The 27,261-nt window shown below is 34.6% G+C and overlaps 3 protein-coding genes and 1 pseudogene across 12 annotated transcripts; 3 read left to right on the forward strand and 1 right to left on the reverse strand.

The window, feature by feature from the left end:
- Positions 1-6,379: 6,379 nt before the first annotated feature.
- Positions 6,380-8,083, forward strand: LOC107634820 (protein SRG1). Its single transcript, XM_016338233.3, has 3 exons — positions 6,380-6,618; positions 6,697-7,266; positions 7,683-8,083. The coding sequence occupies exons 1-3, from the start codon at positions 6,418-6,420 to the stop codon at positions 7,947-7,949; spliced, it is 1,038 nt and encodes a 345-aa protein (XP_016193719.1). The 5' UTR covers positions 6,380-6,417; the 3' UTR covers positions 7,950-8,083.
- Positions 8,084-12,820: 4,737 nt separating this feature from the next.
- On the reverse strand, positions 12,821-21,355 carry LOC107632093 (uncharacterized). Of its 5 annotated transcripts, XM_016335739.3 has the most exons (7): positions 21,060-21,355; positions 20,110-20,205; positions 19,105-19,242; positions 18,604-18,949; positions 17,881-18,032; positions 14,529-17,132; positions 12,821-14,001 (listed from the first exon to the last, which is right to left on the reverse strand). In XM_016335739.3, exon 6 carries the CDS (start codon positions 16,957-16,959, stop codon positions 14,641-14,643), a length of 2,319 nt encoding a protein of 772 aa, XP_016191225.2. In that variant the 5' UTR covers positions 16,960-17,132; positions 17,881-18,032; positions 18,604-18,949; positions 19,105-19,242; positions 20,110-20,205; positions 21,060-21,355; the 3' UTR covers positions 12,821-14,001; positions 14,529-14,640. The 5 variants fall into 5 exon arrangements, 4 of the variants coding, with proteins under 4 accessions (XP_016191225.2, XP_020975626.2, XP_088365046.1 ...); XM_021119967.2 differs by lacking the exon at positions 17,881-18,032; XM_088508920.1 differs by lacking the exon at positions 17,881-18,032 and having other exon boundaries at positions 18,604-18,946; positions 21,060-21,330.
- A 238-nt stretch (positions 21,356-21,593) lies between these two features.
- Positions 21,594-25,470, forward strand: LOC107632091 (pentatricopeptide repeat-containing protein At4g33170). Of its 6 annotated transcripts, none has more exons than XM_088508128.1 (4): positions 21,618-21,939; positions 22,205-22,246; positions 23,098-23,316; positions 23,674-25,470. In XM_088508128.1, the coding sequence occupies exon 4, from the start codon at positions 23,690-23,692 to the stop codon at positions 25,430-25,432; it is 1,743 nt and encodes a 580-aa protein (XP_088364254.1). In that variant the 5' UTR covers positions 21,618-21,939; positions 22,205-22,246; positions 23,098-23,316; positions 23,674-23,689; the 3' UTR covers positions 25,433-25,470. The 6 variants fall into 6 exon arrangements, with proteins under 6 accessions (XP_016191220.1, XP_016191216.1, XP_088364254.1 ...); XM_088508129.1 differs by having other exon boundaries at positions 23,165-23,316; XM_016335731.3 differs by having other exon boundaries at positions 21,627-21,939; positions 23,128-23,316.
- A 1,062-nt stretch (positions 25,471-26,532) lies between these two features.
- On the forward strand, positions 26,533-26,930 carry LOC148572717 (polcalcin Phl p 7 pseudogene; annotated as a pseudogene).
- Positions 26,931-27,261: the final 331 nt, after the last annotated feature.

Here is a 27,261-nt window from a genome sequence, read left to right on the forward strand (position 1 = left end):
GAAAAGAACGACATAAGATTGATTCAGATGTACGATTTAAAAACATCATGGATTCAAATTTTGTAACATGTATTTTAGAGTCACCAATCCCTTAATACGGCTTCAATGCTGTTAGGAGTGTGAAGCTTTTTGGCATTTGAAAATCTATTATCTCCTTCGATCAAGGGTTCGTTTTCCTTCTCGCGGGTTTCAAAGGTTTTACATCCATTGCTGTGTTTGTCTCTGATTGGTTTTCCTCATCATTGTTTTCCTTATCAGCATTCTTCCTATCTCCATCGTCTTTACTCTCGTTGGTTCTATCGGCTAGGAGATCGGCTATTTTCTTAACCTCTACCTAAAGGGCGATGTTCATAGCCCCTAGCTCATCATGAGTTGGAGGAGGAGGTGGAAGCATGACATCATCGCCCATAGTCCTGCAAAATAATAACAAGAAATCGATGTGAGGTTATTTGAAAAATTCGAGTCCCACGGTGAACGCCAAATGTTATGGTCTGAAACTGGTCTCCGAAGTATAGCTCGGTCACACTGAATGATGCTCCTAGATGAAGTGCGTTGTACTGTGAGCTTCTCGTCAATCCAAACTGCGTGTGGAACCTGCAAAAAAAATTCCAGCACCCAAGTCAATATCCAGTTACAGAATGAATAATTCTAATACTATATTACTATCCTTTTCTTTGTGTATTGACGCATATGATGTTCCTCTATAGCTCGCATGGGTCTCTATTTATTGCCATATTGCGGTAATCGACTTCGCTCTTTATAGTCCGAAATTCATGCAGCTACTATAGAGGTGTAATACGGTTTTTTAATCTAAACCAATTTTTTGTCCAAATTTAAATAATCAGTTCCAAAGTATAACGTTGTGTATTTGAGATATTTGGACACCGATCAAAAAGTATGGCGTACATGTTTTTGTTACGGTGGGCGTTGTATGGAACTATCCGAATAAAATATCAACTAAGTAACTTTAACACCAAAGATTTGAGATTAACTCGTGAAGCATGTGAAGCATTGCAATATATGCAACATCAAACATTCAAAACCTTGTGTTATAATGAAAATAATTTTTCATTGTCCACAAGATATAAAATATATGCATGTCGATGTCCAAGCAAAATAATATAAGAATTGGATCGACAATTCTTTAAGTCTTTGGACTAGGTAACTACAGAGAGTTTATGTCGACGACATTAAAAATAAAAAGGGCAAGCTATTAATGCAATGTGATTGGTTTCATGATCAAAGTATATATTATTAGTAAGCAAAGCGCATAATATGTTGACAATCAAAGCATTTGAGACAGGTGGTGCAATTAAAGGCATGAAAAGAAACGCAACTTTGAAAGTGATTGCCGTTTGATTTGGGTGTATTGTTATAGAAATAGATTAAGGAAAAAAAAAAATAAGAGAAGAGATTAAAAATAAATAATTTATAAAAAAATATTTTTATTAGTAGCAAATAAGTAATACAAGAATTAAAGATAAAAAATAATAGTAAATAATAAATGTTGAGATCTTTATCAATAATATCACAAGAAGATGAATAAATTCTTTTAAAGTGAACAAAGTTAATTAAAATTTGTTATGAATTTTTTTTGTTTGAATTTGATGAACAAAATGAAGAACAATGAGAATAATTGGAGAAAAGTAAATAATAGAAATGATCTCTCAAATTTCAGAAAAATTTTTCTTAAGAGAAGTGGGTTAAAGTCTTTTTATAGTCTCATGCTAGTTTAAAAGGGGAGTATATTATCCAATAATTATAATGTCATATTCAGCCTATTCCTTTTATCTCAAAATTTGTTACTAAATAAAATAATTAGCAACATGTATTTTTGGATGTTACTATTATTTTAAATCTTTTTAACTAAAAATAGGTATAAGTAGAAAGCTAATCTCCATAAATTGAGGTAGCAGTTCTGACATTGCTTCGTGACAAAGAGGTGTCAGAGTAAAAGGATGCTCATGACATGTGATATTAGTGAAGGGATATCTAATTTGGTTCATTTTAAATAAGATGGTATTCTCTACATTTCAAATCAAACTAATCCACTTTCACTAATTTAGTACCCACTAAAAGAAAAATTCAATTCTTCAAGATGTTGTTTTTGGATTTTATCCTTTTAGTCCAACACCGCTAGCAAGAATTTACTCTTTTTTAACTAGAGTTAAACGCAAATCGAATCAGATCGGATATAGTCAAAATCTCAATTTGATCCGCACTGAAATTATCGGATTGGATCGGATCAAATATCCACGTTTTAAAAATATTTTAAAAAATTTATTTTTATTAAAAAATATCAATAAAATTCGTTTTTCACTCTTTTAAATATATTTATTTTTAAAATATTATTAAACATATATTTTTTAAATAAAAAAATAAAATAAAATAATATATGAGATAATTATTATTTAAAATAAAATATAAAAAATATTTACTTATATATTTATTTATTGCGGATCCAATTATCTTGCTAATCATATCAATATTCATAATTTTTGTATCAGATTCAAATAAATACTGTGGATATGCGAATCGGATCCAATTTATAACTCCCATGTTTTTTTATTATATTTTGGACTATTTTATAAAAAATTCATATTTTTAATGTATAATCATTGTTATTAAATTTTAAACAAATTTTAACATCTAAGAACAGAAATTTACATCCAGTAAAAATTAATCTATTATAAATTTAAATGATTACATGCACAAAACAAGAGACCAATAACTTGTATTCAACCAATTCAAATTGATTGTCCCAACTTTAATTTCAATAAAGCTATATGCTCTCCGGAGGTGGGAATACTATTGCAGCCTCATGATTTTATTCAGGCTCAAGACCCAAGCATATTTGCGGGTAGAGACGGTGGAAATTTGCAACAAACAAAAACTGCAAGGATTTTATTTTTCACCTATAGCTAGGCAGATTTTTTTTGGAGCAAAAAATGGATGGAAAATGTTTTCAAATAAAAATGACTTCTAAACAATCCCAACTAGGGGTGTTGGCGGTGCGGTTTGGTTCGGTTTTTGAGAGAAAAGTCATCCGATCCAATCGTTTAATTAAATTGCGGTTCTGTTTGGTTTGATTTTTTTATCAAGACCATCCGAACCAAACCAAACCAATTAAAATCGATTTGGTTTGGTTCGGTTTGGTTCGGTTTTTCAATCAATTCAAAAAAAATACTGCCAAGCTATGTCACAAAGTCATAAAATTGAAATCGACAAACACAAATACACATTAGGTAACAAAGTCTTGATCCAATGAAATTTATCAGCAAAAGGAATTCAAATAAATTGTACTATTTTTGGGCCACACTCATGTAAACAACATAGTTGTACAGGGCTGACTTAAATATCTACTCAGAATTCAAGAAACAGCACAAAAAACCAGTTTAATTCTCTTGTATAAAGAGGACAGAGTTTACACTTTATGCAAAGTGCTTATATTCCCTAGGCATGAAGGAATCTCTCCGTCGAATTGATTGTCTTCCAAGTGCTTTTATATACAATAATAATATCTAAATAGTGAGCTTCATGGCATGAATACATCAAAGTTCTTTGATTTCAAACATTTAGATCATGGAATTGCATACACAATGAGTTACTTACAATGTTTCTAATTAACAGTATTAGTGAACTTAGGTCAGGAATGTGCCTTGACAAACTGTTATTCCCAAGCCAGCTACAAAAAAGCAATGATTTTCCAATTAGAACTTGTAAATACCAGAGTCAATGAACTGAGATTTAGAGTTAAGCACTTACATATTAGTCAGAGCTGTCATATTGGCAACAAAAGGAGATAAAGATCCTGAAAGCTCCATACTTGTCAACAACAACAAATAAATTAAAAACCAGCAAAAACACAACAACAAATAAATTAAAAACTAGCAACAATCAGCAACAAAACCAGCAACCAGCAATAATACCAACAATAAAGTAATTCATCAAAAGTAATTCAACCAGCAATTAGCAACAATACACTGATTTCAAATCTGCTCCAAATTTAATTCTTCAAATCTGCTTCAAATCTAATTTCAATATTTTCATATCAAGATCCAAAACCAGTTTATCTGATTTCAAATCGGATTTCATACTAAATCACTTCAAAAGTTTCTTTTTATTTTATATTATTCTTCCAAAAAAACTAATAATAACCAGAAGCAGTTTATATTATTTTTCCAACAATACCAAGCTACCAACAATACAAACAGAAGCACTTTCAGTAATTCAAAACAGAAATTAGTCAAATTACATACCTGACTTGGTGGCTCCGGCTCCATATCTGACTTGAATCGGTGGCTGGGTGGGAGGTGCTAAGTTGTGGGTGGCCAGAAACACTTCTGGGTGGTGGCGTGGTGCTGTGCTGGGTGAGTGGGTGGTGTTGTGCTACTGCTGGGTGCGAGGGTGGTGCTGGGCTACTCACTGCTGGCTAGGGTTGGGGTTTCGTTGTGCTCTGTCCGCGAGGAGGTCCTGGGAGCAGTGGGAGGAAGGTTCGGAGGCGCTAGGGGGAGGGTTCGGCAGCGCTGCAAGGTGGTGGGTGGAACGGTCTCACCGGCGCTAGGTGGGTTCGCCGCAGGCCTCGAGAGTGCAGAGAGCGAGAGTGTGAGAAGAGAGTGGCTATTGGCTAGATTTCGTTTGGGGGTAGGGTGTGGGGGTAAGAGGGTTAGGTTAGGTCACGTTCGTTTGGGGGTGGGGTGTGGGGGTTAGGGGGTAAGGGTGGAGTGGAAGGGCAACGCTGCGAGGAAGGTCAGCGGCGCAGCGAGGTGGTGGGAGGAACAGACCCTCGTCGATGCTGAGAGGTGCAGAGAGCGAGGCTGTGCTGAGACCTAGGGAGAGAGCGGCTAGGTTACGTTCTTTGTCTGGGGGTGGGGCTTGGGGATTGCTGGGATAGGCTAGGTTACGTGCATTTGGGGGTGGAGTGGGCATGATTTTTTTAGGGTTTCTTATCTTTTCGATTCGGTTCGGTTCGATTGGAGTTTTCAATATCAGAACCGAAAATCGAACTGAACCGTAACAAAAACAACAAAATATATTTTTTCGGTTTTTTTTTGTTTTCAATTTGTTCGATTTTCAATTTTTTCGATTCAGTTGATCGGTTTAATTCGGTCTGAATCGATTTTAAACACCCCTAACCCCAACCAACCAACCCCCCCTCTCTTGCGGAAAATGACCATGATAAGTTAGTGTGCCGCATATTAATTACTTACCTGCTTCTTTCTTTTTGAATTTTGACTTAGAATAATATTTATTTAAGTATTTATTAAGAATTTCCTGTAATGAAAATTGAAAAATAATGACGAATTATTTCGGTGAAGCAAAGTTCCACATAGAATATCAATTTTGTAGCGTGGTAAGCTAAGTGAGGTTTGAGCCAAAATTAATCCTGTATATATATATGAAAAGAAGAAAAATGATGCCTTAATAAGTAAAAATTGTTTTAGATAAGTAATTAATTATCGGTTGTTTTAATATTTTTTATTAAATTATTAAATATAACATATATTCATCAAAATCGATTAATAATATAAAATATATGTTAAAATATAAAATACATATTAAAATGAGTTAAATAATATATATATTTATATGTAAATACATAATAACTAATTTTAGTAGCTAATTTAGGATATAAATAATGTTTTTGTTAATTAATTTTAGCTATTATATTAAGAGATTTCCAAATAAATAATGACCTTATTTAATTAAGGGAGCTGTTTCGATAAAGACGTCTAAAACGTTTTTTTTTAAATATTTTTTAATAATTAAAATTTAACACATATAATCGATTAAATCGTATTATTTTTGTCAAAATTAGATCAAACAAATTAATTTAATAAAATAATAGTAAATTAAATTTTGAATCGGTCTAAATTAATATTATTTTTTTATAAAAAATATTATAATACCTCTATTATAGAAAATAACTAAAATATTCTTATTATATATATTAATTTTAAAATTCTAAATTTTAGCAATTTTATCGTAGGATTGGGATTTATAATTTTCAAAAAATATATATATAAAAAATATAAATATTTTAGTTATTTTTTATAATAAAAATATTATAATTATTTTTTATAAAAAATATTAATTTAGACTAATTTAAAATTTAATTTATTAATTTTTTAGTTAAACTAATTTGTTCGGTCTAATTTTAATAAAAATAACATAATTTAATAATTTAATTGATTATATGTATTAAATTTTAATTTTTAAAAATATTTTAAAATAAAAAAATATTTTTAACATCTTTATCTAAATAACTATTTAATAAATGAAAAAAAAAAGGTCCACAAGGGATAGTGATGTTGTCTTTGATTGGTGGTGGCTGCATAAATAGCCGTGACACCTTAGAGTGGTGCCATGCACGGTTCATTATTACATTGATCTTTTCTCTCTAGCTATCTACCAACAATGGCATCACCATCGCAACCAGAAATTGCAATACCGGAAATGTTTATACGCCCCGAACTGGAACCTACTGCTATCCAATCTGATCATGAAGCCGCAGCAATTCCCATCTTTGACCTCAAAACCCTGCTTTGTGCTGGAAACGACAATACCACTCAACTCCACGAGTTGTACGACACATGCAAAGAGTGGGGGATTTTTCAGGTTAAGTTTATTATCCCAATATATGAATTATATGTATTCCCTCTATGCAGGGCAGTAATATATGTGACGTACGTGTAGGTGCGGAACCATGGTGTTAGTCCTCAAGTGCTAGAGAATTTGCAAGTGGAGATGGAGAAATTCTTCAATCTGTCGAAGGAGGAGAAAAGCAAATACCAAGTGGAAGAGGGAGATTTCCAAGGGTATGGAAACGTGAAAAGAAGCAAGGATGAGAAGGTTGATTGGGGGGAGAGGTTCTTCATGGTGATAAACCCTTTGGAGAGAAGAAAGGCAGATCTGTTCGAAAAGCTGCCTCTGTTGCTGAGAGAGACGTTGGAGACATACTTTGCGGAGTTGAGGAAGATCGGGATGGGGCTGCTGAGAATATTGGGAGAAGGAGTTGGAATGGAGATAGAGGAAGTGGATCACATATTTGACAACGGGATGCAGACAACCAGGATGACGTATTATCCGCCATGCCCCAATCCGGAGCTAGTTTTAGGTTTGACTCCTCACTCCGACTCGACAGGGATAACCATACTTCACCAGGTCAACGCAATTGAGGGTCTCCAAATCAAGAAACATGGCCTTTGGCTTCCTGTGTCTTTTCACCCCAACGCCTTTCTTGTTTTGGTTGGTGACATCTTTCAGGTTTCTCATCTAATTCCTTTTTCTTTCTTTTATATATTTTAATCACAATATTATTTATTTGCCTCTTTTTATTTTCTTTCTTAATTTTCATATTAATTTTTTTTAAAAAAATTAAAATACAAGCCTAATCCACACGTTCTTTTTCATTTTTTTTAATGGAAAAAAGCTACCTAGCTAGCTAGCACGTGGTTTATTGAATCCAGTTCTGATTCACATACATTTTTTTTTTTATATTTTGAATGGAGTATGTATCCTATTTGCATGTGTAGTAGTATGTGGTGGGAAATAACTAGTTAGAGAAAACAAACAAATCAGTACCATACTCATCATAAGACTTGCACTTTTTCTTAGTCTTTATTCAATTGACAACCAGGCAAAGAATTAATATAAAAGTGAACTTCATAATTGGTGAGCAGATAGTAAGCAATGGGGTCTACAACAGCATGGAGCATAGGGTAGTAGTCAACAAAGAAAAGGGGAGACTTTCTATTGCCATGTTCATGAACCCAAAATACGAGGCAGAGATTGGGCCAGCAAAGAGCTTGATAAGTGAAGAAAACCCACCCTTGTTTAGAAGAATGGTTATGGAAGATTTCGTCAAAGACTACTTTTCCCGCAAGCTCAATGGCAAAGCGCACTTGGATAATATGAGGATCAAAACTACTTCTCCTGATGATCACTAATAACATCTGCTGTTGCATAATGAAAACATACTTTATTTCATCAACATGTATATGTCGTTGGCTTACATAAACGACTACTTTTTTAGATATATTATCAATTTCATTTCCATGCATTTAATTTCTTAGTGTAAAATTATTTTTCTTGCTTAACCAAACCATATATATTAACGTCATTATAAACGAAACTATTTTCTCTACTTTGAAAAAATGCATAAGGAATCTCCTCTTGCTACCACCCTCAAGCTAAGTCACATACTAAATCAATCTAACTTGATTAATGATCCATATAACCTTTCTAAGTTTACATAAGCAAATTAGCAATAATAATGAGCAGCTCAAATAATGGTAGCTTTCTTTCTTCAAGTCAAAAAAATATTTTAAATTGTATTTTATTTTTTAAAATTATTATTAATTAATAATTATTTAAATTTTATTTTTTAAAAAATATAAAATTAATAATTATTAATTGCAGTTATTTAAAATCGACCGATTATTGAGTTGTTTATTTATAACTTTTTCTTTAAGTCATTTTTAGCCACTACTATTTTCTTTTCTTTTTCCCTGGACGTATCGCCCGAGAACTTTACTTATTTTTTAGTGTGACTATTAAACTACACTTCTATATTAGCCCATGACAACAATAAAGAAGTCTTGTGGCCCACAAATTCAGCCCAACAGAATACACAAATTAAATTATAATTTAGTCTTTATCTTATCTTATAGTTATCTTTATCTTTATCTCTATCTTATCTTTATTTGCTTTTATCTTTCATAGGACAATGCTCTATATATATTTAGTTTTACCCTCATAGTTTACAACACACTTCAGTACAATTCAATCAATCAATAATCAATAAAAGTTCGCATTCTTTTCTTTTCTTATTCTTTCACAATTTTATCAGTGACCAAAACTCCAAAAGTGATGGTTGTTGACTTGTTGGCACAAAATAATTAAATAACAATCCAATTTATCAATCCGGTGCCGCTATTGACGATGATCATAATTTTTTTTTTCTCTCTAAGATATTCTTTATTGCAATGAAACGTACAAATACACGCTTTTTAATTTGAATATGGAAGTAAAGGAAGTGTTAGACTCGTGTACGAGAAGGAGGGGTGCTTCACCTCGTTGTGGGATTAGAGGAAGCAGAACTTAATGTAAAAAAAAAATTATCCAGAACAAGAAAAATGGAGGGTCCGAATTCCACGTTTCAGATTTTAAATTCCATCAACTGCAAATCGGATCATGCGATTTGTGAAGCAAAATTTCATGACTGAAGAACTCGCATAGTCCGAGGTGTATACTCAGGTTTTTCAATTTTTTTAACACAAATTGGAGGGTCCAATTTAGGTAGTTTGAATTTTTTTCAACTTTTTAAACACTCCCACAATTTTAAAAAACACCAAAAATTACGATACAAGAAAGATTATGGGCCTGAAAAAGCATCACAACGAGAGTGGGGGTATTCCCAAACATAGAAACAAAAAGGTAAAAACAATGTGTCAAAAGAGAGGAAAATAAAGAAAAAAAAAAGGAAGAACGAACGTGGATTTCAGCTTGTGTGGTGGTGCAATCCATGTCTGACGAATTCATCAACTAAAATCAAAGCGGGGGACAAAATTTCTCCAAGCTCAAGTTCCTTGCAAGCCATATACCCCACAATAGATACGCTGCTTGGGAGAGACAAAGCTTTGAATCTGACCTGGTCTTCCAAGTTCTTTTATCTCGATATTGAACTTATCTTCAAGTTTTGATGAGTAGAAGATTTCAAGTTTTATATCAGCTCAGAAGCTTGGGGTAGAATGATGATAATCTCTGCAAGTTGATGCTAATTAGGTGTGATTGTGTGAACCAATAACTCTCCCAGTGTATTTTGAAAAGATATCCTTATCAAGAAGGAAACACATGAAACATGTAGGCATTTACGAGCATGATAATTTTGGTCAACTATAATACATATATATTAAAATTAATTATTAAAATTAGTTAGTAATGTAAAATATATATTAAAAAAGAAATATTAAAAATTATTAAATTTATTATTTTTTATTATTAATTAGTTATTAATATTTAAAAATATAAACTAAAATATATTGTTAGATTTTTAGACTAAAAAAATTAAATTAATTATTAAATAATAGACAAAACAAATAAATTCTGATGTTTTTAATATTTTTTATATTAAAATATAAATTATATATATATTAATATATATTTATATAAAAAATATAATAACAAATTTAATAATTAATTTTTAGTGAACACTTTTAAATTTCGTTATCTCAAATTTGGATTAACCGAGAGATCTACTCACCGAAAAAAAAAAGGGAAAAAAATTTCTAGAACTCTTGCAAATCAAGAAAAAATTCTCATAATAAGTGGATTAGTTCTAATTATAAACTAATATAAAGAGAATTACACCATAAAAACTGAAAATAGTTAGATGAACAAAAGAGAAAATAAATTAAAAAAATAAAGAAAAACAATTATTTTTATTTTTTATTTTTTTACTAGACATAAACTTATTTAAATCAGATATAATATAAAATATTTAAGAAAAAACCCTATTTTATCGAATAGAATTGATTGTATGAATTAAATGATACTATTAAGTCTAATAAAAAATCTCATCTCATCAATAATTGGAATAAATAATTAGAATACGTCAATGTATAGATAAATTACAAAAGAAAAAATCTTTATCTATGACTATGTACAGGGAAAAAACCAAGAAAAAAAGTAACAGCCAACAAGAAGATAAAGAATTGATATTGACAAAGTATTTGAAGGAACTCTCCAAAGAAATCCATTAAATGGAGTTGCCCAATTTATTTAAAAAAAAATTCCTACTGACTATGATATATTTACCTATGAGCAATAAAATTTATTTATTATATATTATTAATTTTATAATTAAAATATATTATATATTATTCTTTTATTATAATTAAAATCAATTTTTTTTAAACTAAAAAATTCTCTCATCTTTTCTCTTTTTTTCTATCTCATTCTTTTATTTATTTTATCTATTTTATATATTATTATTAATAACTAATTAATATAACATTCTCTAATTAAAATTAAAATTAAAATATAACTATATTATATTACTAATTTAACAACCAAAACGTGTCACGTGATACTCTTTTATTAAAATTAAAATGAAATTTTTTTTTTCAAAATTAATGAATTTTTTTCTTCCATTATCTTATTTACCTCTCTTCCCTTTTTCTATTTTTCTTTATCCTTTTCAGTTTATATATAACTTATAATTTATATTTTATATTATTAATTTGACAAATCAAAATGTAATATGAAATATTCTTTCAATATAATTAAAATATTTTTTTTTTCAAAATTAACAAACTCACTTTCTCCTAATTTTTCTGAATCTTTCTCTCTTTCTTTTTCTTATTCTCTAGTTCTTTCTACTTTTATGTTCTACAAAAAATAAAATAATATAATTCAAATAAATTCATAAAATTATAAGAATACATTAAAGTTATAATTACATATAATTAAAAAATCAGATAATATTATTTATATAAAAAAATATATTATAAGAAATAAATATTGTTTTAATCTCTAAAATTTGGGATCAAAATCAAAATCATTCTTGACATTTTTAATTCAAAATGATTTTTAACATTAAAATTATTTTTAAAATCATTCTTTTGACTATTTTATCCTCACCTCACTAATCCTGTGTATCACCATCTCTATTCTCTCAGACTACTCATTCTTTCTTTTTTTGATTCTGATGTTCTTTTTCTCACTAGCTCACACACATTCAGAAGAAAAGAAAAAAAGAAAGAAGAAGAGAAAGTGAATGAGAGAAGGAGAAGGAGAAAGAAGAAGAGAGGAGGAAAAGGGACGACACCGGTAAAATTGAGTGTTGTTGTTGCCATTGACATAGCAAATAGAGAGAGAGAAAAAGTGCAACGGCCGCGACAACGATTTTAGATCTCCTCTTTTTCCCTTTTTCAACAGTGATTTTGGAGAACAGGAGCAACGGCCACAACGATTTCAGCATTGGTGGCATCGGTGGTAGCAGTGATTTCAACAGCGATTTCAGATTTCTTCGATGAAAAAAATATCTAAAAAACATATTATTTGATTTTTTGATTTACAGAAATCCTATTTTTCTTAGTTAATGAGGACTTTTGTTTACAGAAATCCTATTTTTCTTAGTTAACGAGGACTTTTGTTCCTGTAATCTTTTTATAAAAGTAGTTTGATTTTATAAATATTTTATACCATAATCTATAAAAGACGAGTAATATTCCTAAAGCAAACTCAAAGTCTAACTCCAAACATCTGCAAACTCCCTGCATCATGAGAGTCTTCAGCCCCCACTGAAAAAAGATACATCATCCCAGAATAAAACCTTATCTTCTTCATGGCTGAGATCCTCACCACTTCTAGTTTTATCCATATACAATCCACAAAGTGAAAAACCTGATATCAACTAAGGGACATATCATCAGAACCTGAAATTGACAGTTGAGACAAATTCTAGCACAAACAAGCGCATTATTATCAGATTATTCCAATTAAGTACTTGTACTAGGAAGTAACTATGACAATGCAACCTCACATACAGGTCCAGATTTCCAATAGAAAATGGCAATTTTGATGTGAAAAAACATAGATGAGACAGAAGCAAATCTGGGCATGAGGGCATATACTCAATGGTGGATTTCATTCTTTTTTTTTTCTTAAAAAAATATTTTTAAAAAGAAAACAACCGGAAAATTTCAGGAATACTGTAATAAAAGTTTAGCTTGAAGAATCAGTACATTTTCAAATCAGAAGTTCAAGTAAATTACAAGGGCAAATTAGAAAGCAATTCGAGAGAGATTCACTGGTATAGCAAGTTGATCCTTTTGTTCTTATACACTTTAACAAAGCTAGATATGATTACATAGTCAATAACAGTGCAAGTGGTAGCAGTGATTACAACACATACACAATGATAAAACTCACAAACTACATAACACACTATTAATGGAGTATATTAGAGATTGTAGAGATTGACTATATAAGCAAATTGGGAGATTAACATTCAATTTCGGCTTAACTATACACGCCAAGAGAGGGAAGCGAATGCAACATCCTGGATAACAGGGTTTTGTCCCAAGAAGTTGTCTCAGATCAATTTTCAAGTTTGTTCTGCTATTTAAGATCTCGCCGCTGGTTGTCGCTTGGGGTGTAAATATATCATAGTGAGTTGGGACCTTTTTGTAAATAATTGGGCAACTCCATCTAATGGAGCTCTCTTGGAGAGTTCCATCAAATACTTTGCCTATAAACATATAACTAGAAGCAAATTCTTTGGTAAGAATAGGCAAAAGAGCATAGCATCTTTTGTACCCAAATTCCAAAACCTAGCAATCTGGAACATCTAGAGTCTCCTGAGCAAAACTTAAAGTAGGAAAGAGGAGAAACAATTAAATGACTGAAAAGACATTGAACAAAGCAGGGCAAGCGGTGATGAGTAGTCACTTGTAGTAACTCTCAATCACTAGCATGTTCATACAATCCAATTTTCACTCTCAGGTATTCTAAATTTGAAGGAAATCCTATTAGTTTATGGTACACACTCTTAAACATCACATCAGGTTATGGGAAAGTGAACCACAAAGATATTAAGAAAAGTGAAGAAAATGAAGTACAGGTGGAATCCTCCATATGAGATACAAAGACGAGCCTGAGAAAGTCTCAAGTGCCTCAAATGAACCTCCAAAACATTCAGTCTTCTCTCAAACACTTTTCCTCAGCTTCCTTAGTCTTCTGGGAAGAAGTTAGGTTAGGTTAGGTTAGGTTAGGCATGCACCAATGTTGACTTTATACCTACTAAGGGGCATTTTACTAATCATTAAGCTTGAGAACAGATTTTTCTGTTTATGCATTGTTGTTCTAGAGTGTGTTTATGCTGTACTCGAGCACATTGTCAAAATTTTACCATGCTCGAGCACACTCGCAACATAGCTAGGCTCGGGCCTAATGCTCAAGCCAGATATTGCAGCTAAGCATTCCTATCCCTTGTACCTGCAAAACACAGTAAAAGAAACGCTTAAAATGCTTCAAAACTCAGCTAAAAGCTAACTAGAAGAAATAAGAATTGAATTAAACCATGGAATTAGAAAATTAAAAATAAAATTTGCTAATAGAAAGCCTAAAACAGACCAACTTAAATTCAAAAAATACAAGGGAATAGAGAGTTATCTGATGCCAACAAAAGGAAGAAAGGTGAAAGTACTCTAAAAAGAGAAAAAACAAGAAACCATTTGGGCATTTCACTGGGAGTCCACATTTCTTAGCACATGCTAAGCTTCCTCAAAGCTGAAGGTTAAACGAACTACTACCCCACTCACTCCCTCTCACTCTTTGAATTCTTTTAGAAATGAAGAAAAATTAGTAGTATGAAGTGCGTATATGGATTTATTAGTTCCAGGTGACTCATTCCCTAGTCTGAATCTCTTAGGGTGAAGAGACAAATGATCCCTAAAATTATTCCACCATAACTCTGGAAAGATAAGACAACTTTCAGCATATACATAAGTAATAAACCGTACCTTTGGTTCATCCTGAAAGTGTAGCAAGCAACCCGATTCATAACCATTCTCCCTTAACAGGATATCAATGAGGAGCGAAATAAAGAATGATATCCATCTTGAATAGTCGGAGTTATTCAATCATTTCAAAATTCTGCATTTTATTGCTCCTCCTTCTCCTTAACCGTTGAATAACGTACATTGCTTTGTCATACTGATGTGAATTCAAACAGTATCCATTGGACTGCATCCTGTCAACAAGATCAATAGCATAGTCCTTTTTATCTATCGAAAGAAGGAGACATTTGAGGAGCTTGGTACAAATTCTTGGCCTCAACATGAAACCTTTTTCTAGGGTGTAGAGGAATATGTTTACTGCATCATCCAGCTTCCCTTCCTCACAGAGAATATCAATCAAATGTACACAACTTGTAGGATTGATATTAATATTGAACTCACCAAGAACAGAAAATATAGCTAATGCTTCATCTACCTTTTTTGCCATACAGAACCCAGTAATTAGAATTGTATATGGAGCTAAATTAAAATCTCTACACTTGAAGTCCATTTCCAGTAAGCCTCGAATTACTTCTTTCACATTTCCTCTGATAAAATGGTTCTCCAACACGTTGATTGAATCATTATCCCACCTCGGAAGGCTTTTCAGATATTCAAAGTAAAGATTGAAGGCCATCGAGACCTTCCCCTTTTTGTTTAACCAGCTCATATGGGCATTAGAATTTGATAATCCAGGTTGACAACCATGCTTCAACATATGTTCACGGATCTTAAAGGCATCATCCTCTCTGTTAGCCCTATAAAGTCCATCAACAAGTGTCCCATAAGTAATAGAATCAGGTGAGATCCCCTTTAGTTGCAGCTCCTTGAAAAGCTTGATAGCAGCATTGATATTACCAGTTTTGCAAAAACCATTGATTAAAATGTTGTATGTGATAATGTTAGGCACAACCCCACTCCCAGCAAGTTGTTTGAGAAGCTTGTAAGCATTCAAAACTTCACCAGCCTCACACATTTGCTCCACCTTTTTCTGGAGACTAACACTATCAAAAACCCTGTCAGAACCCTGAGAAAGCCGGAAAAACAAAGATGGGCTTCTCCCAATCTCCATCTCGTGCAGTAAAAGGTGTGCTTCCTCAATTCTGTGAGCCTTGCAAAGGCCATGCATCAGAGCACTGAAGGTCACAACTGAAGGGAGACATCCAAGTTTTTCCATCTGATTAAATATCTCCCGTGCCTCTCCAACCATTCCATTCCTACACATGCCACAGATGAGAATGGTGTAGGTGTAAGCATTATGAAACTGTTCGTCCTTGGAAACCTCAAGCTGAAGAGATCTAGCTTGGTCCAAACGACCTATGTCACAAAAACCTTTGATTAATGCATTGTAACAATAGGCGTCTGGTACTAAACCCATCCCAATCATCTCATCTAACATCTTTGCAGCTTCACCAACCCTACCCTCTTCGGACAAACCACGTATCATGATAGCATATAAAGTAACATCCGGCACAATTCCCCTCTTAAACATCTTGGTGTACCATACATATGCCTCACTATATCTCTTGGCGTGAATGAAGCTATTTATCAGAGAACGGTAACTCTGCAGATTAAGAGCAAAACCATCTTTCCTCAACAAAGACAGCAAAGAAAGCGCTTCATCTGTCCTCCCGTTCATACAAAACCCATCAATCAAGACATTATAACAGCGCAAAGTAGGCAAGCACCCATTTTCTTTCATAGTGTTAAACAACCTAAACGCCTCATCAACCTTCTTCCACTGACAGAGGCCATAAATAATAGCCGTATACGTCTTAACATCAGGCAGCACACCCCTCTTGCTCATATCATCGAGCATCTCCAGGGCAGCATTGAAGTTTCCAATCTTACAGAATCCACCAATCAAGAGAGTGTAAGTGTGATCATCTGGCAAAGAATTAGACCTAAGCATAACATTATAGAGCGAAAAAGCCAACACAAACAAGTCTTTCTTGAGCACAACCTTCAAGATAGTGTTATAGGCGTGAGCATCAGGCTCACAATTGAACTCAGACATTCTATCAAAACACTGAATGGCTTCTTCAGCAAGATCCATATAGGAATAGGTCCTTATGAGGGCTCTAACAGATTCAGAACTTACGAAAATCCCAGATTTCTTCAGAAGCTGGAGCGCGTCCCAGTAAAGGGAGCACCACTCCTTAGTGGCGAGAGTGCAACTTACCTCGTTACGGGAATGCTGGTCCACGAGGCTCTCGAACTTGAGTGCGACCCATACGCAGAAACGGAGGGGGAGTCGCCAGTTACGATTAGGGAGATCTCGCGTGACGACAACGGCGTCTGCGTCAGCGGAACAGTGGTGCTGCGATCGGCGAGGGAGGAACCTTGTGAGCAGTCCGGAAGCATTGTGGAAATGGACTCGTTTCCACAACAGCATAGAAGGATTGTGGTGATGATGGTGGCAGCGGTGGCGCTATCTTGTGGCGTTGGGGGAAGAGGACAACAGGTGAGACCTAAAAACCAAGGTTCTGAAAACCGGACTGGTCATCAAACCGTTTTAGTCACTGGTTCATTGGTTCACTGGTCCAACCGGTCCAACCAGTGATTCAACTGAAAAAACCGTTTTAGAATAAAATAATAAATAAATTATAAATAAACATCCTAAAATATCTTCCAAATTTAAAACACTACACAAAAAATCATCAACCAAATTCATATGATCTTATCCAAATACAAACTCAAAGGTTAAATAGTAAAAAGAAATATCTAAATATTAAATTTTGACTTTGAGGGTTAACAGGATCATTTAACACCTCAGATTCTAATCTAGAAATGTAAGGAGACAAAGGATTATCAATTTCAAAAGAATGTTGAGCTAGTTCAGTTAGAAAATGTTGATCATTCTGTGGTATTATGCTAACTGAACATGAACCTGAACCTTGCAAGATGACCTTTTCGGTTTAATCTTAGACAACGTTGCGTTCATCTGTTGTAAGAGAGCTCTCTTAGCAACATATTCTTCTTGTTGAGCAAGCCATAAACAAGATCTAGTGTTGTTTCCAAGTTGAAGTATCAACATAACAAGTAGTCATTGAATAAGAAAGCATAACATATCACCAACTACCTATACACTTTGACTCTCCTTCCACTACCATCATCATCGTTCATCAGTTTATTTATATATGGCATTGGCAGGTAGCTACCTACTCATTCAGCAACAACCAGCATTTGATTTTATTTCCATATGATCTTTATCAAAATACAAGAAGAAACCTGATATAAGACACACGACACTAAAAGTGATAGATTGCATATAAAAACGAAGTTGCAAGTTTAATATACTGCTTTTGAGGCTTACACGATAGGCTTTCGGCATCATCATCAACCTCTGCAGTAGCAGGCTTTTAATCTTTCCTCTTAAATACCACTTTTCCATAATTTTTAAACAATTCATCATACATCTCATCTATATCTTCACCTACATCCGGCAAAATTTGTCTTTCATGTTACCTGCATCATCATTCATTCATTTGCAAGGCACAAAAATTTACAAATTCTCCAGATTTAGACATAGAACAAAATCTAAAAAGTGAATGAGAGAAGGATTTTCTTAAGAAATTAAAGTGGCCATTAAATTAGTGTTGATTTAACTAAAGTTACAACCCCTCATATTTCATAGTCATCAGCAACTAGTAATTACAAAACAGAGCCGTAAGTAAATTTGAACAAAAATTTCAAAGCCATCAGCAACTAACAATTACAAAACAAAGCCATCAAAACAGCAGCATAACAAATAATCACCCCTAAATTAATTCAAAACAGCAGCATAATAAAATCACTAATCACTAATCACAAATCACTTATCACAAATTCCAAATTCAAAACACTCAGTGCCATAACAAAACAGTAGCTTAACAAGTCACTAGTCAATAATCACAAATTCCAAACTCAAATCAACAGCATTACAAAAGACCCAAAAATCACAAATCACAAATCACAAATTCAACCTCAAATCCTTGAAACAGAGTAACAGACTCAACTTTCCAATAACCTCAAATCAGTAAATCACAGTTTCACTAACCTTCCACTGACAGCAGGAAGACGACAGCGGGACGACAGCGACACCACGGCGCACCAGCTGAAGGCCTCGAGCAGCGATTTCACCTGTGAATGGAAGACGTGCCGAGCTAGAAAGGGGAGACGCCGTGGAGAAGGAGAAGGAAGAGGCCGCTGAGACGCCAACACAGACGAACGGCGGCGGCGGCGGTGCCGTCCAAGAAGCTGGATTTTTGGGTTGGGAAGTAGCTAGGGCTTACTCTTGCTGTGTGTAATCAATGACCTTAACCATTTCTTTATATTTAGCTTCAAAAACCCTTCAGTTATGAATTGTCCTGCATATGTTCTTGTAATTGTGCTACTTTGTCCTGCTGCTAACAAACCAATTCCCCATATATATAGAATTGGAAACAAAAGTAATAAATCATACTAAATTGGAGTAAAATACTGTTAAAATAGAATATCAAATGACCAAACAAAAAAATCAATATGTCAACCAAAAAATGATATAAAATTTGATAAATACCCTCCAGATCTGCTGCAGATACAAAAATAGGTTCCACAGGACTGCACTTTATGTCCAAGACAATTATCAACACTGCTCCATTTTTCCGAGTAATAATCTTGATATGTTTGTCTTCATCACCAGTCAAACTGCATCAAACTGCATAAATGAATCAATAACCAGCAAGACAGCAACAATACCAAATTACCAGCAAGGCAGCAACAATACCAAATTACCAAGTCAGCAATAAATCAATAAACAGCAATGATTAACAATGCTGAGTATAATTTAACCAAATTAACCAAGTCACAACAATGAATCGATAACCAGCAATGAATCAAATATATTGAACAAATACTCGATAACAATTTACAAATTTCCAACAAGACCTCAACAAAAAGTTTCCAACAACAAAATAAAATAGATTGAAAAAATACTCAATAACAATTTCCAAGTTTTTGGCAAAAACAAATACCGAGGTTTTGAAAACCGGACCGGTCATTGAACCGCTCTAGTCACTGGTTCACTGGTTTATTGGTCTAACCGGTCTAACCGTGGTTCAACCGAAAAAACTGTTCCTTAATAAAATAATAAATAAATTATAAATAAACATCATAAAGTATCTTTCAAATTTAAAACCTATATAAAATATCACCAACTAAATGTAATTAATCATCAAAATACTCAAATTTACAGCAAATATGTTGACATTTAACATAATTATACTTCCTTTAAAAATAGTTGGATTGAATTGCAGTGCACAAGTTAAAAATAGAGAATATAGCCTTAATGTAGCCAAGTCAAAAAGTAAAACAAAACAGGCCCTTTTAATTCTTACGCTTGTAGGCTTCAATATAATCATTACCATACAGAAGAACTTTCTTGAAGGGATTTATGGCAACCAAAATTGTACAAGATATGATTAACAAGGTTAAATTAAAAGAACACTTTCCAGTTGTCTCACTGAGTCCAGCTAGATGGAACAAACATCACTGTGTACTATGGTAATTCTAGATCAAATCTTACTTTTCCATCAGGCAGTAAAACAACAGTTCCAGAAGATGTTATTATCTTCACCAGCTCCCAATTCCCATTTGAAAGTTGAAGCCAACACTAAACCTTCTGAAACAATGAACTTTAGAAGTAAGGGAAAGAAATAGAAAATTCTAAACTATCCATGTCTTACTAATAATGAGAACAGAAAAACTCAATCTCTTGAACTCAATAATTACATCAGTTATTCAACTAAATAATTGCATCAGTTATCATAAACTGATTTCAAAGCCTAGAAGCAGAGTGAAATTAAAAACATGAGGCATATAATCAATCAAAAGATCATTTGCAAATTTTTTAACAAGAACAGCAGTTAAGAACAATGAAATTAATAAATCATTCACGAAATTAAAAACAGCAGCAGCATTCAGCAACAAACATTTAGCATTCAGCACAAACAGCATTCAGCAACAAGACCATATCTGAACTCAACAATCAGCATTCAGCAACAAACATTACAAAACATTAACCAATAATCACACTAAACCTCCAACCAGCAACCAGCAATGACAAAATAGCAACAAACATTAGTACATAAACACTCCAAAATAGTGATGACACTAAACCTGCACCCAGCAACCAGCAATTACAAAACAGCAACATTATCAAACATTACAAAACATTACACACAAATTTGAACAAAAATTCCAGAAATTAAAAAGAACAAGAAGAACAAAGCATTCAGAAATTAAACAGAGCCATCACTTATCAGTAAACAGAGCAAATTAAAAGGAAGAAGCGAATGCGAAGCAAAATTAAACAAACCCATCAGTAACCAGAAGCAAAATTAAACAGAGCCATCACTCATCAGTAACCACTAACCATGGCAAAATTAAAAGGAAGGGGCGGATGCGAAGCAAAATTAAACAGACTAACAGAGCCATCAGTAACCAGAAGCAAAATTAAACAGATCCATCACTAACCTTCGACGGAGACACGGATCGCAACCGGCGAGACGACAACGATAGGCGAGGCGACGGCAAGCGGTGACCCAACGGCGAGCTGCTCCAAGCCACGAATAGAGAAGCCAGGGAAGATGGGGATGACGAGCCGTGCTACCTGGGTTCCGGACAGGGGGAAGGGGAAGAAGTGGAGGCGCCGAGAACCTGGAGACGGCGGCGGCAAGGATCCTAGGGCTAGGGTTCTCTTCGCGTTGCTTCAGAAGGGGCGAATGGGGGTGCACAAATGATTCTTGGGATCTTGATTCGGGGAAGGGGGTGTTTCAGAATTTGGTTTTTTTTTTTTTCAAAATCACAAAACGGTCGAACCGGTTGAACCGTGAACCGACACAAAAAACGAATCGATCAGATGCTAAAACCGCAAATTTTAAAAATCGTCGCTGAACCGTTGAACCGACCGGGGACCGGTCGATCGAACCGAACCGTGACCCGGCCGGTTTTTTGAATTTTGCTGAAACGCTGTCGTTTTTGTGTGGAGGAGCCCCGAACCCTAACTTCATCTCTAACCAAAACGCGTTCTTTGCCTCTCTCACACTTAGCCACTGTCCAGAGCTTCTCTCATCGAACTCCTGCTCTTCCCTCACTCCCTCACTTCCGTCCAACTATCGCCTGCTACCGTCGCCGTCGCAACTTCCAACTTTGAACAGCCACCGCCTGCTCCCTCACTTCCCTTCCTTCGCGCAGCAAACGTCGCAAACTTCCTTCCCTCCATCGCGCAGCCACCGTTCGATCGTCGAAGCCTCCATCGCGCAGCCACTGTCCCGCCGTGCCAGCTCTGTTCCACCGCGCTCCTGTCCCTTCAGCGGCGTCTGCTCTGTTCCATCGCGCAGCCCTTCCCTCGAAGGTATTTTTTATTTTTGTAACTGTAATTGTGGTTTTAGTTTGTTGGTTAATCAGTTAATCTGTGATTTGTTTCTGATATCCTTGATTTCAACCTTGCTACTATTAATTTTTTTTTATTGTGTATCACTATGCAAATTATCTATGAGATTAATGGGTTGCTGTAAGCCTGTAATATTGATATTGGAAACATTGCAAACATTGAAAACATTGCTGATGGGCAATATCATGTGCAAACATTGTATGAACCGATCGGTGTTGCTGGTCAGATTATTCCCTGGAATTTCCGTCTTCTCATGTTTGCTTGGAAGGTTAGTGGCTCTGGTTACTGGCTCTTCTTTTTAATTTTGCTCTGGTTACTGGTTCTGTTTAATTTCTGAATACTTGGTTCTTCTTCCTTTTAATTTCTGAAAATTTTGTTCAAAATTTCATTTTAATATTTTGTGATTTTTTGTAATTGCTCTGGTTACTGGCTCTGTTTCATAGTGTACCAATGTTAGTGTAATTGTTGTTTTGTAATTGCTGGTTGCTGGTTGCTGTCATGTACCACCGTTCTGTTTCTGTTCGAATTTCAGAACATGCTCCAGCCTAAAGTAATTTATTTTCCTTTACTTGTTCTTTTTTGTATTAATTATTCAGTTATTATTTTATTTAATTGTTGTTTTTAATGATTAGTATGTTGTTCAAGTTTTTGTTTTCTTGTTGGTTTGCTGTATTTTAAAGCTTTAGTTGTTCTTGTTATTTTGATTTTCAATTCTAATTGATCTTATTAACTTGTTAATTTGATAAATTAATGTTTTAGTGCTGTTCTTAACTTTTAAATTTTAGATTGTTAAGTTGTTATGTTGTTCTTGACCTTTTGATAATTTGTTAATTTTATAAATTGTTAAGTATATAAATTGTTCATGATGTTGATCTTAATTAATTGTTCTTGTTATTAGAAAGAGAATGGAATTGAGGTATATCAATCTACAGGTAGCTATAAATTGAAAAGAGGACACTCATTGGGCAGAGCTCCTTTGTTACTTCATTAAATGTTTTTTTGGGTTTCTAATGCAATACCTGAGATTAAGAATTGAATGGAAGATGAGCAATATTGACTTTCTTTTCGTTTGATTGTTTGAATATGAATTCAAGATTCTGTAAAACTGATTTTTACTAGGAATCCTACAGCTTGCTCAATATGTTTCAGTTCCTCCCAAGCTGAGCCAACATACTGTGCATGACAGATTCAGGTTATGATATAAATATGGAATAGAAGGAATGATCTCAAATGGTTGATTGGTGCTCACTTCATCAGTGGCCTCAATACACCATCTCTCTAATTCACCCCATCCTACCTTTACATACTCTCTATTGCTGAGTGAACAACACTCAAAATGTTAGTATTCTCTATGCAGCAAATTGACATGTAATATGAATATGGTGAATAATTGAATGGTTTGTGATTGATTATTTATTTTTTTTGTTATTTGACTTTTGTGTTTGTATTTGGATGAGATTATAATATTGTGGTTGATTGTAATAATTTTAATTTGGATAATATTTTAAAGATTATTAGTCTATAATTATATTTTTGTGTGTTTATTTATATTTTAATTATTATTTTTTATAAAACGGTTTTTTCGGTTCAACTACGGTTGAACTTATAAACCAGTAAACCAGTAGCTAGAACGGTTCGATGACCGGTTCGGTTTTCAGAACCTTGGTAATAATAAAGTTTGCTTCTTTTATGTAGAGAGAGAGAGAGAATCATGGCGCAACATGATGACCTCAGCGCGCCACCGCGGCCGCTGCCACCGTCTCCATCTCCCACTAAGACTGATCCGCGTGCAATTCACGCACGGGCTATAAAATCAGTTGCAACGGACAATGCGACATTCAACAATCTGGTAACGCTTTACTCGAAATTGGAGAGTTTGGCGTCCTACTCTGTCCGCGTGTTCAGCCAAATCCGGAGTCCCAACGTTGTGTCATGGACCGCACTTGTCTCCGCCCACTCCAATACCCTCCTCGCCCTCCGTTACTTCGTTTCCATGCTTCGCCACCCAACACTCCCCAACAATCGCACCCTTGCCTCCCTCTTCCGCACCTCAGCTGCACTCTTTGCCCTCCCCTTTGCCCTTTCCCTCCACTCCCTCTCCCTCAAGCTCGCCCTTTCCAGTGATCCTTTTGCCGGTTCTGCGCTACTCAGTTTTTACTTCAAGTGCCGTATGCCAGACCACGCACACAAGGTATTCGATGAAATACCTGATAGAGATAGTGTTTGTTATTCCGCTATGATCGTGGGTCTAGCTCAGAATTCCCGCTCTGTGGATGCGCTTTTGGTTTTGGCTGACATGAGGCATCGTGGTTTTGCATCCACAGAGCATAGCGTTTCGGGGGGTCTGCGTGCTGCTGCTGAGCTGGCAGCATTGGAGCAGTGTAGAATGATACACGGGCATGCGGTTGTTGCTGGGTTTGATTCAAATGTGGTGGTAGGCAGTGCTCTGGTTGATGGTTATGGTAAAGCCGGCGTTGTTGAGAATGCAAGGCAGGTTTTTGAGGATAATTTGGCTTGGATGAATTTAGTGGGTTGGAATGCTATGATGGCCGGTTATGCCCAGCAAGGAGATCATAAATCTACTTCCGAACTGTTTGATTCAATGGAATGCCAAGGACTGGTGCCGGATGAGTATAGTTTTCTGGCAATGTTGACAGCACTCTATAATGCTGGAATGTTTCTTGAGGCTGACCAGTGGTTGACAAGGATGAAAGTGGATTATGGTTTGCAGCCAACTCTGGTGCATTATACTTGCTTTGTAGGTGCAATGGCCCGTGCTGGGCACTTGGAACAGGCAGAGAGGGTAGCATTGACAATGCCATATGAGCCAGATGCTGCAGTTTGGCGAGCCTTGCTGTCAGCTTGTGCTTTTCATGGTGAAGCCGATAAGGCTTGGTCTATGGCCAGGAGGGTTTTGGAACTTGAACCGCTTGATGACTCGGCTTATGTTATTGTTGCCAATGTGTTGTCAGCTGCAGGAAGGTGGGATGATGTTGCAGAATTGAGGAAAATGTTGAGAGTTCGGAGGGTGAAGAAACAAGGAGGGAGAAGCTGGATTGAAATTCAGGGAAAAGTACATGTTTTTGCAGCAGGGGACTGGAAGCATAAGAGATCCGCGGAAATTTATCGCAAGTTACAAGAGATCATGGGGGAGATTGAGAAATTGGGATATGTTCCAATTTGGGATGAGTTGTTGCACAATGTGGAGGAAGAAAAGAGAAAGGAGGCTCTGTGGCATCACAGCGAGAAGTTGGCAGTGGCATTTGGTGTGTTATGTGGGTCTGCACCACCAGGAAAGCCATTGAGAATTGTGAAGAATTTGAGGATTTGTAAGGATTGTCATGAAGCTTTTAAGTATATGACCAGAATTTTACAGAGGGAAATTATTGTGAGGGATGTTAACAGATACCACAGATTTGTTGATGGTAATTGTACTTGTAGAGACATATGGTAGCACATAAGATGAATAAATGGTCAAATTAATATCCAAAAGATTACTTATTTTTTAAATTAGTTTTTGAAAGATTTTTTTAATAAGATTTGTCCTTTAAAAATTTTAAGTTTGTCATTTTAGTTCTTCCGCCACCTTCTTTGCGAATGACGTCAAAATTGATTGATGTGACAGTTAAATAATACCACAACACACATTTAATTATCCTAATTGGTGGTTAATATGATAAGTTTATGAAATTAAATCAAATCAATCCCAAATTAAGGAAATATCTCAAGTTCTCCTCTTAATTAGGTTTTGATTTGATCTAATTTTATAAATTTATCATGCTAATAGTCAATTAAGACTTTTATGTGTTAGTTGTAGTATCACTTAACGTGTCACATTAACAAATTTTGGCGTCATAAAAAAATGACAGAAAGACTAATGTGGTTAATTTAAAATCTTTGAAGTATGAATTTGATTAAAAAAAAATTTGGGGACTAATTTAGAGAATGAATGATGATTCAGAGACGAATTTGAGTATTTATCAGCATATGATAGATACAAAATAGATTTGTCTGAAGCTTCTTTCTGCTAGAGATAAAGCGATGCAATGCTGAACAAGGTAAGTATTAACGCTCTTCAACTTAGGCTACCATGAATACATTTATACACAAATGAAATAGAGAGAGAATGCCCCAGTTCTGCTTTAGCCTCGCTCGATCCCAAATTAAAGGTTACGTTGCTGAGCCACAGAATACTCCCATTTTTTGAGACAAATATTCAACTCAACTTGGTCACACGTATATATTTGCTAATTAGGTCAGTCAAGGCATGTATATCGGGCACTGCTGGCTATAGAAAGGCAAAGAAAAGTTTGAGACTTGAAAATCAATGTGGTTGGTCGGTCACGTAAAATTCTCATACCAATCAAAATTTATTGAATTTGGGCTTTGCATGAACATGTAAAGGCCATCCGTTCATTAAGCAAAGAAGACCGAGTCAATGACCCCCCATTGGTTCAATCTTAAACTTGACTCACTCATTCAACAATATCCTCATTTTTCATATCCAAGAGGTGCCTTTAATTTGATGATCATCAAGAAATTGAAAAGAAAATATTATGTCAACTCATGATAGAGACAGAGCCGAATGTGAGCGCGTTTTCAAGCGCTTTGACGTGAATGGCGACGGCAAGATATCGTTGACGGAGTTAGCTGATGCTCTCAAAGTGCTTGGCTTAACTTCGCAGGAGGAAGTTAGCTATCAAATGGATGAGATTGATGCAGATGGTGATGGCTATATTACCCTTGAAGAATTAATTCAGTTTCAAAGGGCCAACCCTGAATTAATGAAGGATGTTTTGCAGCAACTCTAATAATGTTTTAGGATCCTCTTCTTGTATTTAATGATCTTCCTTGATTGTTAAGGTATATAGTCTACCTCATGTCAACAACAACGACATTAGTATACTATTGTATTTATATATTACAAGAAATGTGTAATTATTAGTATACCATTCACCCTCATTGTTTCATATTAATTAAAACTATGTTTTCTTATTTTATTTGATATCTAGCAAGGGTGTGAAATAAATCCTACATAGATTTTTTCTAATAAATTATTATCCCCATAACATATTTCATATTAAAATTGTGACTTAGTGGTAAGTTTGTGTTTGTGAATTCCTCACCTTTGAACAAATAATTAAAGCATGGTCACCGTGCATTTGATGATTTCTTTTTGTTGTTATACATTTCTTTCTAAAATTAAATATATAACGTCATGATTGGAGTTATTTTGCTTTTTAACTCTCAAAATCCTAATATATATGTTGTGGACTTGTGGTT

The sequence above is a fragment of the Arachis ipaensis genome, chromosome B3 (genome assembly GCF_059453495.1).
Source record: "Arachis ipaensis isolate K30076 ecotype BB chromosome B3, ASM5945349v1, whole genome shotgun sequence".
NCBI classification, from domain to species: domain Eukaryota; kingdom Viridiplantae; phylum Streptophyta; class Magnoliopsida; order Fabales; family Fabaceae; genus Arachis; species Arachis ipaensis.

Excerpts from the sequence above, each read along its gene's own strand:
- LOC107632091 (XM_016335730.3), top strand. The coding sequence starts at position 22,080 with ATGAGATTAATGGGTTGCTGTAAGCCTGTAATATTGATATTGGAAACA. Across the intron at positions 22,247-23,673 it reads TTCTCATGTTTGCTTGGAAG|AGAGAGAGAGAGAATCATGG; the intron begins GTTAGTGGCTCT and ends TCTTTTATGTAG.
- LOC107634820 (XM_016338233.3), top strand. The coding sequence starts at position 6,418 with ATGGCATCACCATCGCAACCAGAAATTGCAATACCGGAAATGTTTATA. Across the intron at positions 6,619-6,696 it reads AAGAGTGGGGGATTTTTCAG|GTGCGGAACCATGGTGTTAG; the intron begins GTTAAGTTTATT and ends ACGTACGTGTAG. Across the intron at positions 7,267-7,682 it reads TGGTTGGTGACATCTTTCAG|ATAGTAAGCAATGGGGTCTA; the intron begins GTTTCTCATCTA and ends ATTGGTGAGCAG.
- LOC107632093 (XM_021119967.2), bottom strand. The coding sequence starts at position 16,959 with ATGCTGTTGTGGAAACGAGTCCATTTCCACAATGCTTCCGGACTGCTC.